This window comes from Bufo bufo, chromosome 3 (genome assembly GCF_905171765.1).
Source record: "Bufo bufo chromosome 3, aBufBuf1.1, whole genome shotgun sequence".
In the NCBI taxonomy this organism is placed as follows: Eukaryota; Metazoa; Chordata; class Amphibia; order Anura; family Bufonidae; genus Bufo; species Bufo bufo.
This window is the reverse complement of record NC_053391.1, coordinates 311,091,684-311,108,325: the sequence shown is the minus strand read 5'-3', so window position 1 is coordinate 311,108,325 and position 16,642 is coordinate 311,091,684. Positions and strand designations below refer to the sequence as shown.

General features: G+C 46.7%; 1 protein-coding gene across 1 annotated transcript in view; it reads left to right on the top strand.

Annotated features, from left to right (window-relative positions):
* The first annotated feature begins 222 nt into the window (after positions 1-222).
* The window catches only part of TENT5B (terminal nucleotidyltransferase 5B), a 28,192-nt gene continuing 11,772 nt past the window's right edge, over positions 223-16,642 (top strand). Inside the window, exon 1 of the mRNA XM_040424262.1 lies at positions 223-1,393. Coding sequence (XP_040280196.1) covers positions 1,244-1,393 — 150 coding nt within the window. The 5' untranslated portion in view covers positions 223-1,243. The remainder of the gene's footprint in view (positions 1,394-16,642) is intronic.

The following is a 16,642-nucleotide window of genomic DNA, read 5'->3' as shown; positions in this document are numbered from 1 at the left end:
TTGAAAACCAACAGGGGGACATTGAAACTGCTAGACAAGGTGATATTGCATGTTTAAAAAAATGTGTTTTATCCCGGACAACCCCTACTGACTAGTGATTTAAATCAAATCCACCCTGTCAGTAGCTATAATTTTTATGACATGCAATTATAAAAGTATTCAGATCCAAATTCATTTTCAGATGCAGAAATTTCTGCAATAAATCTGCTGCATGTGATAGCAACCCAAAAAAGTGTATCTGTTGTTACCTAGTGTGGTAGACTACTCCATAGACTTGCATTTATTGGTATCATATTACAAACTGAATAAACGTTCCTCTGGCCCTCATACTGCTCCCTGACTGACAAGATAATTAGGGTCATTTATCAAACTGGTGTAGAGTAGAACTGGCTTAGTTGCCTATAGCAACCAGATTCCACCTTTCATTTTTGACAGCTCCTTTGGAAAATGAAAGGTGGAATCTGATTGGTTGCTATGGGCAACTCTACACCAGGACCCCAAATGTCTTCTGCTGACAGAATGTCAGTGTTCCCGCTGTGAAAAAGCTGCAGAACCATCTTCGGGACATTATAGGAAGCTTAACGTCTTCGGATCATCACTTACACTCACACGCCATTTACAGCACTAACTTTCTACCACGCCAAATAAAATGTCAACCGATTGTCCCTTTAAACGCACAGGCATTTTTTTCCTACCAATCAAAACCGGGATTCCTTTCTGGGGGGCGGTGCTTCTGCTTTAACCAATACGCTCGAAGGGTCGCTGGCATCTATCCAATTATAGTGAGCTTCAGACTCTGCGTAATTTGGGCGGGTACAAAGTGACGACATTTCTTTCCTCCAATCATTAGCTACAAGAGGAAGGTGGCGGATGACTGACATGTTTCTCGTCCAATCAGTGCAATCAGTGCGAAGTCGTCCTCTGTATATAAGAAGAGACCGTAGAGGGGTGTTGCTCAGTGGGTTCTCCGACTGTCAGTACGCAGTGGTCAGCCTCACTCAGCTCGGGCACGTTCAACCTTACCGGAGCGGCCTGCCTTTTATTTTAATGCCCTGTCACCTTTTATAAGGACTCTTTTATTGACCCGCGCCCTCTTTTTAACCCGGCTTCTCCGTCCTGTGAGCTGCGTGACCTGTTGCTGAGCCTCCTCTTCAGCTGTTAAGGCGTGGAGATAGCGTTTCCTCACTGAACACTTGCTACAATCTCTCAACTTAAGCCTCCCGGAGAATACCGAGCATCAGCCATGTCCGAATGCCCGCTGTCATCTCCGCGCTTCAGCATCCTCTCCTGGCAGCAGGTCAGCCGGTTGGACGCCATCCTGAAGGAGAGTGTACCCATCCACGGCCGCGGCAACTTCCCAACTCTGCTATGCCAGCCACGGCACCTGGTACAGGTAAGAATTGGCTGTATGGCTGGTGCTGTGCGGTACTAGGAGGGGAGTCTCCTCCATGTTGGGTGTGTGAGAAGTGACAGCCTGCCCAGTAGTGCATGCCTTCCCGCTGAGTCAGTCTGGCAGCGTGCTGGAGGACGGCTTCTCCTGTCACACACGTGGTGTAAAGGTCGTCCCCTGGAGCGCTGCTCAGCCCCCGGCTCTGAGGACGGGGGTCCCTGTATTCTGCTTGGTGGGCTCTGAGAGAAGGGGTGGGGGGGTCCCTGTATTCTGCTTGGTGGCCACTGAGAGAAGGGGTGGGGTGGGGGGGGTCCCTGTATTCTGCTTGGTGGGCACTGAGAGAAGGGGTGGGGGGGTCCCTGTATTCTGCTTGGTGGGCACTGAGAGAAGGGGTGGGGGGGTCCCTGTATTCTGCTTGGTGGGCACTGAGAGAAGGGGTGGGGGGTCCCTGTATTCTGCTTGGTGGGGCACTGAGAGAAGGGGGGGTGTGGGGGGGGGTCCCTGTATTCTGCTTGGTGGGCTGGGTCCCTGTATTCTGCTTGGTGGGCTGAGAAGGACCTACTTCATTCTGCCTGGGCTCTGAAGGAAGGGGCCGCTTCATTCTGCCTGGTGGGCGCTGAGGGAAGGGGCCGCTGCATTCTGCCTGGTGGGCGCTGAGGGAAGGGGGCCCGCTGCATTCTGCCTGGTGGGCGCTGAGGGAAGGGGCCGCTGCATTCTGCCTGGTGGGCGCTGAGGGAAGGGGCCGCTGCATTCTGCCTGGTGGGCGCTGAGGGAAGGGGCCGCTGCATTCTGCCTGGTGGGCGCTGAGGGAAGGGGCCGCTGCATTCTGCCTGGTGGGCGCTGAGGGAAGGGGCCGCTGCATTCTGCCTGGTGGGCGCTGAGGGAAGGGGCCGCTGCATTCTGCCTGGTGGGCGCTGAGGGAAGTGGCATTCTGCAGTGTATGTTCTAGCATATTGCATGGATCCTTCACACTCCAGCTGATGGCAGGGTGCCAGGTCTTAACAGTGATTTGCAGGAATGAAACTGCTGGCTCAGGAATTGTGCGGGCTGTTGCATAACCCACTTCTATGGTCCACAGTACTTGCCTCTAATAAAGTGATCGGCGGTGGCAGTCCTTGAGATAGCCCAGTCACAAGGGTCGTGCCTGTGTCTTAACAAGCTGGTAGCATTCTAATTTGCTCCACAGTTGACTTCAGTCTGTCCTGCTATCATCCATTTCAGGCTGGGGAGATGGAACGGACTATCCTGATCTTTAGCCCCTCTCCTATTACTTGTACATGTGACAAGGCCATATCTGTTTCCATTCAGTAATACACACTTGACAAGTTTAGTTAGACTAGTCCAGTGGATCCATCAGACTGGCACATGCATCCACATATCTGCTACCTCCATAACTGCAGCATGGAGGAAGGTCCTCCAGCCTGATACTGAATGGGTCCTGTTCTGCCACTCACATTTGCTTGTCCCCTATGAAACCACATGGCTATCTGTTACAGAAACTGTGGTGGGTTTAGACATGGCGAGGAGTAGCCGATTATTGGGAAGGAAGTGCTCGTTCAGTGGGGGTGAAGCACTTACGTGCAGTGATCACCTCCACAGTATTGCGATCGCTCATGCAGAGTTTCTGGGCAGCAGTGGGCTGTTCAGACAGCACGATCTGCTGCTTGGGATCGATAATTTAATCGCTGGCACGAACAGTTTCACCCGATATACAAGTTTCGCTCATCGGGTGATCGGCTGTACCTTTAGACGGGCACATTTGCAGGAACGCTCATCCCCGATCTGCCTTATCTTGATGCAATAAACTGCATTCACTTAATAGTATCTGTATATCCATAGCCTTCACACTGTGAGCAGATCATGTGTTAACCAATTGGTGGCTCCATCTCACTTTCTTGTAGTTTTTTCATATATAGTTCATGGTGAAAGGTCTCAGAACTGCCTGTAATGCTGTTCTGCACCAATGCTGTAAAGCAGTGGTTCTCAACCTTTTCACGCCAAATACCCCTTGGTGACAAAGAAGCGAATGGTGATTAACAAAATAAGGCTATCCTCACACTGCTGTCATAGGATGTGGTCTAAGCCTCTGTCAGCAGTTCCTTCAGATTTGACGAATGGTGCTGAATGCAGCTCCAATCTTCCTGTCAAAAAGAAACGCCACTTTGGGTCTGGTGATAGATGACCATTACTATTTAAATTGTGTTCTGAGCTACCAAACATACAGGAGAATACAGACCTACATACCTGTTGCATCCAGTGATGTCTCCTGATATATAGATGTTTTGTCATCTCTGTTTAGACCAGATCGCCCTGATTTCTTTCAGCTATGTCTATGCAGAGTTTGTTACAGATATCTCAATTTCCTACTTTTCCATCATCCGCCCCATCCTGTCACCCCCAATACTATGTGCCATGCACCGCAAGACTATACTGTAGTCTCCTAAAAATTCTAGTACTGTAGACGGTGCACCTTCAATAATTATTGCCACACAGCCCTGATGGTAATAGTGTTGTGTGCGCCCCCCCCCTCAGAATAATGGTAAACTGATTCTGTGCCTGGGTGCCCCCACAGTAATAGTGCTCCCAAAAGTCCCACTAATGGTAATTTTCTCCCAGTGTGTCCTAAGTGCGAACTGCACCCCCTATACTAATGTCAGCCATTGGGCCCCAGAATTAATAGTCATAGTCCTCTGGTAGTAAAAAAGCCAACAATAATTCCCCCAGTAGTAATTCCTCCTATGGTGCCTCTTGTAGTACTGGTGTCCCAATGACCCTGCCTTATAGTGGCCCAATAGCTTAATGTATTAAGGTGCCAAATAAAGTTAAACACAAATACTCACCTCTATGTGCCTGTCTGTAATGCAGGACATAGGCTTCTGGTCTGCATCCGGAGCTGCTTGCAACCCAGCTGGGCGCAGTTTCATCATATTGCCTGCACCATCCTGACAGGCTTCAGGCCTAGTCCCTGTGGCCTATGAGGGTGAACAGCAGGGCAGGGCAACATTGGCTCCTGTGCCCTGCTGTCGTATTCAGCTTTACTGGTATCCTGAGGATGGTGATGCCATTGACTATTGAGAGGCTCTAGCAACCAGCAATGAAGCATTGTGGGTACATATTCCACAAGGTGAGAACTGGTGTAGGGTCCATCACCAGGAAATCATTTTAGCTTGGGCTGACTGAGGAAACCAAGAGATCCTTGTCTCCAGTGATCACCAATTCATCGAATATCTCAGCATGTCCATTTATGAATAATCTTCAGCCAGATCTGCCCCCTGCCAGTCTTCTAAGCTTACGGCCTTGTGTTCAGCACAAAGGTTTTTGTGCCCAGATACTGCCTTTCCCTGCCACAGCCCATTGACTGATGGAACCTGGCATTGCTCCAGCCCTATCAGTCTGTTTGATACAATTGACTCCGGCAGGCAGTTCCTCGTCCAGATAGCTTTAACAATAGTGTGAAACTAGCCTAATCGGGCTACTTAAATCTGACCCCTATTTAGTGGAGTTTATGAAATTCCTTGATTTTCAAAATTTAAGTAAATATGCAATGCACTATGCAGCTAATAACTAGAGAACACTTAATTGTAAGAAATCTGTGAATTTGTCCTGTTAGAAAAGCTCCGTATGTCCTGGAAATGTAGAATCATGTGTGAGTCTAAATGGGAATAAAAGAAACAAAGTGTATCTGCTATATTCAGTGCTGGCCATAAAAGGGTTGTCTGGGAATAAATGACTTTTCACAGGAGCCCACAGCCTGCCTCCAGTATGAAGATTCATACTTTCCTGCTTCAGACGGCTCCAGTCCTGCACACTGGCTCCCATGTGTCCATCTTCCGATCCACAGCTTGTTTACTTCCCCTCCGGTATGATCTGCTCCTGCTGAAGTCAGTTATTGGCTGCAGCGGAGCAGATGTCTGGAACAAACCACAGTCCAGAAGATAAACCTACAAGGCCAGAGGTGGGATGGTTTGAGTCTTGCCATAGCAGACAGAAGCAGGCTCCTGTGAAGTTACTTATTCTAGGGCAACCCCTTTAATACTGTCTTCCTGTTTTATCTAGCAGTTCTGAGATGACTGCAGGCCCAGTAGTGACCTTCCTTCTCTGGTCTAGAGGAGGAACTTGCTACTGAGCATGTGCAGCAGTCAGCATTGTAGCTGAAGGACTTGGAGCAGCATGACTAACTAATATAGGGACAGGAGGGGTGAAATTATTTTCTATCACCAGTAGAACACCCTGCTTATCACTGACTATAGTATAAGGGGCAGGAGAGAACTAATTATCTATCCCTATTAGAGCACCCTGCTTAATTATCTCTATATAATATAAGTACAGGAGAGAACACAAGAGAGGTGAGAACTGATCATCTATCACCACTAGAACACCCTGCTTATCAGTTTTAATAAATAACATAGGGAGACACCTCAAATTGGACACCACTGTCTTGTGGCTTAGTTGCAAGTTGTGGTCATTGCAGTGTTTTCTGCAACATTTGTTCCTTGCCACCTTTTCAAAGTGGTCTAAGAGCTAAGATTTACTACGTGTGACTTCTGCAAAAGTCAGTCTCAACCTACACCAGGCAACTCCCTGGTGTACTTTACACATAGGTGCCAAATACATTAATCCCTTCCCGGCCAGAGCCATAATAGTACAACGCAGCGGGACGTGACTTGCCACCCAGCGCTGTACTATTACTGTGCGCTGGGCGGGCGAGGCTCATCGGCAGGGTCCGGCAGTCAGCCAGACCCCTGCTGTATGTGTGCTGGCATTAACCCTTGATGTGCCGCTGTCCATGTGGGGATCGGAGCAGCCATCAGGTCCCCACGCTGCTGGGACAGCATGGCAGGGAAAGCAGCCCTATGCCTGCCTTAGGCATCGTGGCTGCCTTCCATGGATCTCACAGGAAGCGGGTATTACATATTATTCAGTGTGTAATACACTTACAGCCAATACATCACAATACAGAAGTTTTGTAATGCATTGTAAAGGGGATCAGACCCCGAAAGTTTAAGTCAGTGGAACGAAGAAATGGTGAAAAAATGTTCCAAAAAAATTAAATTTCAAGTAGTGTCCTTTTCCCAAAATAAAGTAGAAAAAAAAGACATATTGGGTAGCACCACATCCGTATCGACCATCTCTATAAAAATATCACCTGACCTAACCCCTCAGGTGAACACCGTCCCAAAAATTAAATAACTGTGCTAAAAAAAAATTGGCACCTTGCATCACTAAAAGTGCAACACCAAGCAATCAAAAAGGCATATGCCCCCCAAAATGGTACCAATCAAACAGTCGCCTCATCCTGCAGAAAATGACACCCTACCTAAGACAGTCTGTCAAAAAAATAAAAAAAAGCTATGACTCTCAGACAATGGAGACACAAATATGAAAAAAGTAGACCTATTAGGTATTGCCGCGTCCGTAACAACCTGCTCTATAAAAATATATGACCTAACCACTCAGATACACTGTAAAGTGTCAAAGCCATTACATCACAAAGTGTAATACCAAGCAATCAAAAAGTCATATGCACCCTAAAATAGTACCAATCAAACCATAATCTCATACCGAAAAAAATAATCCACTACATAAGACAGTTGCCAAAACTTTGGCTTTCAGAAGATGGAGACATTGAAAAAAATCATTATTTTTTCAAAAATGCTTTATATAAAACTGAAACAAATATTAGTCATATTTTGGTATTGTCGCATCCATAACGACCTGCTCTATAAAAATACTCACCTGTCAGATGAACATTGTGAAAAAAAAACAAAAAAAAAACTGCCAAAACAGCTATTTTTTTTGTAGTAGAAGAGAAGAAAATATATCCAGCTCACCATAAGCGCTCGGTGCACGGAGAGGACCGGACTCTTCCTTTGTACAATCCCAATAAAAGCTAATTCTCCAGCATTTGTCAGTATTGGTTGTCTTTATTGTAGATCGGTATAAAAGTACATACTGCAATCTTCACCACCCTCCACCACAGGTTAACATGTTTCAAACTGGAAAGTTCTTAATCATAACTTAGTGACTATTTTTGTTACCTTGCCTCAAAGTGTAATAGAGTAACCAAAAATCATATTTACCCTAAAATAGTACCAACAAAACTGCCACCTTATCCCGTAGTTTTCAAAATTGGTTTTATAATTTTTTTATATTTTTTTGAGATTCTACTCTAGGGGTGCATCAGGGGGGTCTTCAAATGTGACATGGTGTCCAAAAAACCAGTCCTGCAAAATCTGCTTTCCAAAAACCACTTGGGGCTCCTTTCCTTCTGCTCCCTGCTGTGCCCTTACAGCAGTTTGACCACATATGGAGTGTTTCTGTAAACTACAGAATCAGGGTAATGAGTTTTGTTTGGATGTTAACCCTTGCTTTGTTACTGGGAAAAATAGATTAAAATGGAAAATGTGCCAAAAAACTGATTCTGAAATTTCATCTCCATTTTAATTGTTGTGGAACACCTAAAGGGTTAACATTTGTAAAAATCTGTTTTGAAAACCTTGAGGGGTGTAGTTTCTAAAATTGGGTCATTTTTGGGTGGTTTCTATTATGTTAGCCTCAAAGTGATTTCAGACCTGAACTGGTCCTTAAAATCTGTTTCGGAAATTTTATGAAATTTCAAGATTTACTTCTAAGCCTTCTAACAGCCCCAAAAAATTAAATGACATTAACAAAATGATCCAAACATAAAGTAGACATATGGGGAATGTAAAGTAACTACACTGCTCAAAAAAATAAAGGGAACACTTAAACAATACAATGTAACTCCAAGTCAATCACACTTCTGTGAAATCAAACTGTCCACTTAGGAAGCAACACTGAGTGACAAGCAATTTCACATGCTGTTGTGCAAATGGGATTGACAACAGGTGGAAATTATAGGCAATTAGCAAGACACCCCCAATAAAGGAGTGGTTCTGCAGGTGGTGACCACAGACCACTTCTCGGTTCCTATGCTTCCTGGCTGATGTTTTGGTCACTTTTGAATGCTGGCGGTGCTTTCACTCTAGTGGTAGCATGAGACTGAGTCTACAACCCACACAAGTGGCTCAGGTAGTGCAGCTTATCCAGGATGGCACATCAATGCGAGCTGTGGCAAGAAGGTTTGCTGTGTCTGTCAGCGTAGTGTCCAGAGCATGGAGGCGCTACCAGGAGAGGCCAGTACAATAGGAGACGTGGAGGAGGCCGTAGGAGGGCAACAACCCAGCAGCAGGACCGCTACCTCCGCCTTTGTGCAAGGAGGAACAGGAGGAGCACTGCCAGAGCCCTGCAAAATGACCTCCAGCAGGCCACAAATGTGCATGTGTCTGCTCAAACGGTCAAACAGACTCCATGAGGGTGATATGAGGGCCCGACGTCCACAGGTGGGGGTTGTGCTTACAGCCCAACACCGTGCAGGACGTTTGGCATTTGCCAGAGAACACCAAGATTGGCAAATTCACCACTGGCACCCTGTGCTCTTCACAGATGAAAGCAGGTTCACACTGAGCACATGTGACAGACGTAACAGAGTCTTGAGACGCCGTGGAGAACGTTCTGCTGCCTGCAACATCCTCCAGCATGACCGGTTTGGCATTGGGTCAGTAATGGTGTGGGGTGGCATTTCTTTGGAGGGCCGCACAGCCCTCCATGTGCTCGCCAGAGGTAGCCTGACTGCCATTAGGTACCGAGATGAGATCCTCAGATCCCTTGTGAGACCATATGCTGGTGCGGTTGGCCCTGGGTTCCTCCTAATGCTAGACCTCATGTGGCTGGAGTGTCAGCAGTTCCTGCAAGACGAAGGCATTGATGCTATGGACTGGCCCGCTCGTTCCCCAGACCTGAATCCAATTGAGCACATCTGGGACATCATGTCTCGCTCTATCCACCAACATCACGTTGCACCACAGACTGTCCAGGAGTTGGCAGATGCTTTAGTCCAGGTCTGGGAGGAGATCCCTCAGGAGACCGTCCGCCACCTCATCAGGAGCATGCACAGGCATTGTAGGGAGGTCATACTGGCACATGGAGGCCACACACACTACTGAGCCTCATTTTGACTTGTTTTAAAGGACATTACATCAAAGTTGGATCAGCCTATAGTGTGTTTTTCCACTTTAATTTTGAGTGTGACTCCAAATCCAGACCTCCATGAGTTGAAAAATTTGATTTCCATTTTTTTATTTTTGTGTGATTTTGTTGTCTGCACATTCAACTATGTAAAGAACAAAGTATTTCAGAAGAATATTTAATTAACTCAATCTAGGATGTTATTTTTGTGTTCCCTTTATTTTTTGGAGCAGTGTATTTTTGCCTTTTTTTTTTTTTTTTTTAAATACTCCCATTTTACCACTGTCATGAAGTACAATGTGACAAGAAAACGATCTCAGAATGGCCTGGATAAGTGTTTTCAAGTTATCGCCACATAGTGACACATGTCAGATTTGCAAAAAATGGCTGTCAGGAAGGTGGAAATGGCCCAGATGTGAAGTGGTTAAGGCTACTTTCACGCTAGCGTTCGGGGCTCCGCTTGTGAGTTCCGTTTGAAGGCTCTCACAAGCGGCCCCGAACGGATCCGTCCAGCCCTAATGCATTCTGAGTGGATGCAGATCCGCTCAGAATGCATCAGTTTGGCAAATTTTTTTTTTGTTCATGGTAATGCAAACGGATCCATTCTGAACGGATCTAAGCGTTTGCATTATAGGTGCGGATCCGTCTGTGCAGATACCAGACGGATCCGCAACTAATGCGCCTGCACATTAGATTGTCAGCTGGACGGGCCAAAGTTGGCTGACAATCCAATGTTTACGGGGTGCCTCTTGACTCCATGGCAGACGTCATGAGAGAGAACTATCCAGCAAGTTGGCTTTAAACTGCCCTATTGTCTCGGAGATGAGCCACTGCAAGAGGTGTCTGGCAGCAGCTTCTACTTTCTCAACTGAGCAGTCATCTGAGTAGATTAGGAGTGATGGTTGTCAGCCACTTGAGCAGTTGACGGCATCTTTTGTGCATGGCTGACCCTACATACTGAAATGAAATGGCTCTCCTCACCATCAATTTATAATACTGGCATCTTGCATGACATCAGTCACCCAGGGCCAGGTATGACTTTCTTCTGTGCTATTTAGTGTCTAAGATCTTTCAGAATTTTTCTTAGACTTAGGCTCCATTCACACATCCGTAATAATGGGTCCGCATCTGTTCTGCAACTTGCGGAACGGGTGCGGACCTATTCATTCTCTATGGGGACGGAGTTGATGCGGAGAGCACGCTATGTGCTATCTGCATTTCTGGAGCGTGCCGCCTATCTTCTGGTCCGCAGCTCCCCCAAAAAATAGAACACGTTCTATTGTCCATAATTGCGGACAAGAATAGGCAGTTCTATGGGGGTGCCGGCCAGGTGTTTTGCAGATCCGCAATGCACTAGGGATGTGTGAATTGACCATTAGGCTACATGCACATGAATGTTTGTTTCTGTTTCTTTTTTTTTTTTTTAACATGGGGGTTACTTGCTAACTGATACACCAGTTTTCTGCTGTATATCTGTCAGATTGTGGCGTAACAGTTACTTGCACTGCAATCTGCGACTTTCCCACTTATGCTGAGTCTAAAAATGGAAGTGTTTTGACTCTACCCCAGCAAGGAAGCTGGTGTAGATTTAGCCCAATGGCGGAGGTGCTAAAGTTGTGCAGGGGTTAAGGCAGTGTCTAAAACACCAGTCTTAATAAATGAGCCCATGATGTTTTAACCTCAGCGGTAATCCTGAGTGGCTCGGGGTTAACTTACACTGCAAGCAGCGGTAACCCCGGGCCATACTCGGGATTACAATGGGTTAGTTTGTACAGGGCAGGAATGGAGGCGGACAGCAGTGTGCTGTCCGCCTCCGCATTTCCAGAGTGCAGCGTGAACTTCTGGCCGCAGCTCTGGAAGATTGTACTGCTTCAGCTACAAAATTCCTGCCTCAAACATACCGCCAGGGAGGTTAAAAAAATTAGGCCACTTGGTCTGATTGTAGGCCAAAACCAGGTGCTTCGCAAAAACTGTTCAGGTGCAGAGCTATTCATTGTCTTATCTGTGTAGCTTCTGGTTTTGGCTCGCAATCTTTCAGCATTCATAGAAACACTGTTAGTGATTATCTGGCAGTGTAAAGGTGCCACAAATTACCCAATAAACAAGTACCGTAATTGAATTTTGTGTAGGCACCTAAATCGCTGCTGGCAAATGAGTCGGCATGGGAAGAGCAATAGTGTTGGGCATCGCTGCATGTAAAAGCAGTTGTCTCCTCAACTGGTGAGCAGACAATTGCCTGGAAGGAACACTTCCCTCCTGCAGAATTGTCCGGTCTGAAGGACAGTCCAAGATGAAAAGCTGATCTCAAGCTGTCCTGCTGCCATGACCTTCAAAGGCTGGCTGTCATTTGTGGGGCCATCCAGCAGAAGGGGATTAATTCACAGGGAAAACAAAGCATTACACCATTCCCAGACTTTGTAGAACAGCCTTTATACTATATAGCGTTGTATAACTGCCTAGTGGCTGGAGCTGCTCAACAGGAAACCTCTAAAGAGAACCTTAGAGCTTTGTCCACACAGTGCAGTCTTGGACCCCAACCAGATTTGGATCCAAAAAGGAGGTGGAAGTTTCTTATATTTTTTTAGCATCCAGTGGCTAGGTAGACTACAGCTTTTGGGTGTGAAATAAATGAATTCTGTGCGCTCAGATTTGTAATTGGTTAGTCACCGCTTCATACTCAATAATGTTTGCATCCACGCCCTGTGAGCTGCCTGCAAGTGACACGAACCTGTCTCCTGGTACTTCAAGGATGGTTATGACTGTCCTGCCTGTGCATTCATCTGGGGCTATGACTTGTGTAGATAAAATCCTAAAACTCTTCACCCAGCTATTAAATGGCAACTCTGTCCCATTTATTCGTCATGAGGTTTCCTTGGTGTGCACACAAGTCAGTCAAGAGGAAGCTGTATGGAGTTATTTTTCAAATAAAACTTGAAGCTTTGCAATTTTTTTTTTTTTTTTTTAAGCCACTCTTATGGGCTGAGGATCAGGACACTAAGGGCTGTTTCACATGAGCGGATGCTGTACGTGTCAGCCGCTGCATTAGACAGCCAAGCCCCGCTCTGGACAGCAGACACGGAGCAGTAACATGACTGATAATGCTTTTGACTACAAAACCAGTGACCACTTTACCTCACTGATTTTGTAGTAAAAAGATCAGAGGCAAAGAGCATTATCAGTCATGTTACTGGTCGGTAGGGGGCATTCGTTTATTACATGGTCTGGCATGTAATGTCCTATTGCGTTACCACACATGGCTTCCTCTGGTGAGAAGAACTGTCTCTGTAATTGCTGTGAAGGTGGTAAGTCAAACTTCTGAATCAGATTAATCTATTCCTCTGCTCAGACATAAACGACTCATATTATAATGGGTAATGTAACTAGAATGAGATCTGACTCCATCAGTTAATTAAAACATAGTATATTTATTAGAATACAATATCTGAGCAAAAAACATATCCAGTGCAGCAAACTACTTCTCCCAGCATGCACACCCAAAGGTGAATGGAGCTGGCTGTGTACCACCCCATCTATTGAATACATAGTTCAGATTTATTTTTTAAAGCTGAAACGGTAAGTAAGTTTGTGCAAAAGAATTTAATTAACCCCTTCCCACCCACTAATGTACCAGTGCAGTGAGCTAATGCCAACTGCTGTAGTACATCATGTTGATGGTGCAGGCCAGAAGTTGGGCGCGCTCCATCACTTGAGAGCCAGCTGTATTGTGCAGCTGGCACCTGTCTCCCTCCTGGGGTTGGAGATGGTAAAATGTCTAGGGGAATCGCTATACAAGGTAATATAGGAGTATTGTATCTTTTACAGGGTACACAAAGATGGCAGGTTTCAGTCCCCTAAAGGGACTGAACTGAAATAAACTTTATTAGCCTACATGCACACAACCGTTTGGGTTTTTCGGTCTGCAAATTGCAGATCCGCAGAAAGATGACGTCCGTATGGCTTATATTTTATTTTTTTTTCTGATCCATTGTAACAATGCCTATCCTCCTATTCGTTTTGCGCACATGTCCTATATTTTTTGTTCATCTTTTGCGGCCCCATTGGAGTGAATGGGTCTGCACCCGAGCTGCATTCGAGTGCATGTAGGCTTATATTGATTGTGACAAATGCAGCAATACTGTGTGTGCTGTGAGTTTTTAAACTGGGGTTGCAGAGATCATGAGCTCATGAATCAGGACTAATCAGCAAAATGTTGGGTCACTAATTGACTAAGGGGATCTGTCACTGGCTTATCACACTTAAAATAGGTTTTAATAAAGCTTATTTATACATTTAGGTACACTTTTTAAAGAGGACCTTTCACTTGTAAAAACTATGTGAACTAAGTATGCTGCCATGTAGAGCGGCGCCCGGGGATCTCACTGCACTTACTATCATCCCCGGGCGCTGCTCCGTTCTCCCGTTATGTCCTCCGGTACCTTTCCTCCAGTTCTAGTAGGCGGGTCTTCCCTTGTCCTGTGGGCGTCTCCTTCTCCTAGGCTGCAGCGCTGGCCAATCGCAGCTCACAGCCTGGGAGAAAAAAAACTCCCAGGCTGTGAGCTGTGTGCTGCGATTGGCCAGCGCTACAGCCTAGGAGAAGGAGACGCCCACAGGATAAGGGAAGACACCGCCTACTATAACTTAAAAAGCAAAGGTACCGGAGCCTATAACAAGAGAACGGAGCGGCACCCGGGGATAATAGTAAGTGCAGTGAGATCCCCGGGCGCCGCTCTACATGGCAGCATACTTAGTTCACATAGTTTTTACAAGTGAAAGGTCCTCTTTAACCACTTACAAATGAAAAACCATTTATGGAAAATAAGTTTCATAATGGATTGGTATACCTGAATTACCAATGTCCTACTGTCACTCTAAGGGTGCATTTCAATGACTATGTATTTTACAGTTTTTAAAATTGATCTGCCAAAAATATTGTCACATTTTTAAATATTTTTAACCCATTGTAACAGTGGCTTTATTTTATGGGCTAAAGAACAGACATACTGATTGCGGCCCCGTTGAAATTAGCAAAAATATGGTTGTGTGACTGGGCCCAAAAGTGACAGGTTACTGATGTCAGTCATGTACAGCTGAGTTCTTTCTGGGTCTTTCTACTTCCATTTCACAAGCACTACACCCACCAGCAGCTCAGTAAACGGTCTACCTGGACAGAGCACACCCTCGCTATGGTCCTGTTTGGACTCCTGCCCACACCATCCTAGATAATGCACCGCATGTATGGCTGCCCTCCATTCATTTCTATGTGCCTGCCAAAAATGGTTGCGTGCTGGCTTGGTTATTTCCGGCAGCCCCATAGAAATGAATGGGAGTGGTGTAGGGTTGGACGATATCAAAAATATTCCCACGATAACGATATTAAGAAATTTATCGCGATAACGATATATATCGCGATAAATGCCCATTTAGAAGAAAAAAACACTTGGGGCCACAAGGAGACATTTATACTGTATGGGGGCAGCCACAAGGAGACGTTACACTGTATGGGGGCAGCCACAAGGAGACGTTACACTGTATGGGGGCAGCCGGGCAGTGCTGATCAGCCCCTCCCTCTTATCAGCCCCCTCTGGTAACCCCCCCTAGTATTAATCATTGGTGGCAGTGGCCACAGGGTCCCCCTCCCCATCATTGGTGGCAGTGCCCCTTCCCCCCAGTATTAATCATTGCTGGCAGTCGCCATCGGGTCTTGCCCCCTCCCCCCCCATCATTGGTGGCAGTGGGCAGTGCGCCCCTCCCCAGTATTAATCATTGGTGGCAGTGGCCACAGGGTCCCCCTCCCATCATTGGTGGCAGTGGGCCCCCCTCCCCAGTATTAATCATTGGAAGCCACAGGGTCGTCCCCCCCATCATTGGTGGCAGTGGGCCCCCCTCCCCAGTATTAATCATATTAATCATTGGAAGCCACAGGGTCCCCCCCCCCCCCCCATCATCGGTGGCAGTCGGTCCTCCCTCCCTCCCTAGTATTAATCATTGGAGGCCACAGGGTCGTCGTCCCCATCATTGGTGGCAGTTTGCAGTTCCGATCGGAGTCCCAGCAGTGTAATGCTGGGGCTCCGATCGGTTACCATGGTAGCCAGGATGCTACTAAGGCTCTGGCTGCCATGGTATGTTAGTGAGCAGCATTATACTCACGTGCGTCGTTGCCGCCGGGCGCTCCTTCTGTCTGTGCGGCGCATTGCTAAGGCTTATAGCATTAGTAATGCGCCGCACAGACCTATGAGAAGGAGCGCCTGGCGGCCACGACGCACGTGAGTATAATGCTGCTCACTAACATGCCAGGGCTCCAGTAGCGTCCTGGCTACCATGGTAACTGATCAGAGCCCCACCATTACACTGCTGGGACTCCGATCGGAACTGAAAACTGCCACCAATGATGGGCGGACGACCCTGTGGCCTCCAATGATTAATACTGGGGAGGGAGGAGGGGGGCATTTGCCTTAGCAATGCGCCGCACAGAGCCGCCGCAAGCGGCCAGCAGGTATCGGGGGCATTTGTACAAGTACTCTGCAAATGTCCCGTATCGGTTCATGCTGGGGCGGGTGGCCGCAGATTTAGAAGCGGTCAGCGCCCATGACCGCTTCTATGACGTCACCAAATACGGCGGTATTTACGAAACGACGATATCGCCGTTTTTTTAATACCGTGGTATATCGTGATACCGGTATATCGCTCAACCCTAGAGTGGTGGCCACACAAGCACGGTGTGCTCCCATTTACTTCTGACGATGCTAGTCATATGCACCCATTGTCTTATATGAGAATACCCTTTAATTCTGGTATTTTTGGGCTACTGTGGTGGTACTGTAGCCTGGTTTTAGTCCCACCTGTAGGGGTGGTGCTAAAATGCCCCACTTCTATTGAAAAGGCTGTCACCAGGATCAACTCATTTAAACCAGACATGCTGATTAAATCTATACCTTTGTCTATGTTAAACGGCTGCAGTGATATCTGGATTCTATTAATATGCAAATAAACAATTGGAGCACTAGGACGCAGGGCTGAATACTCTGAGCACTGCTATGAAACCCTCCCTCCTCTCCCTTGATTGACAGGACTAGACAACAAGCTGAGGGCAGAGTTGTGTGCTAGCATGTACATATCATTTAGGGTCTATTCGCACATACGCAAAATAGGTCCGCATCTGTTATTCAATTTTGCGAAACTGTTGCATCCCCATAAATTTTCAATGGG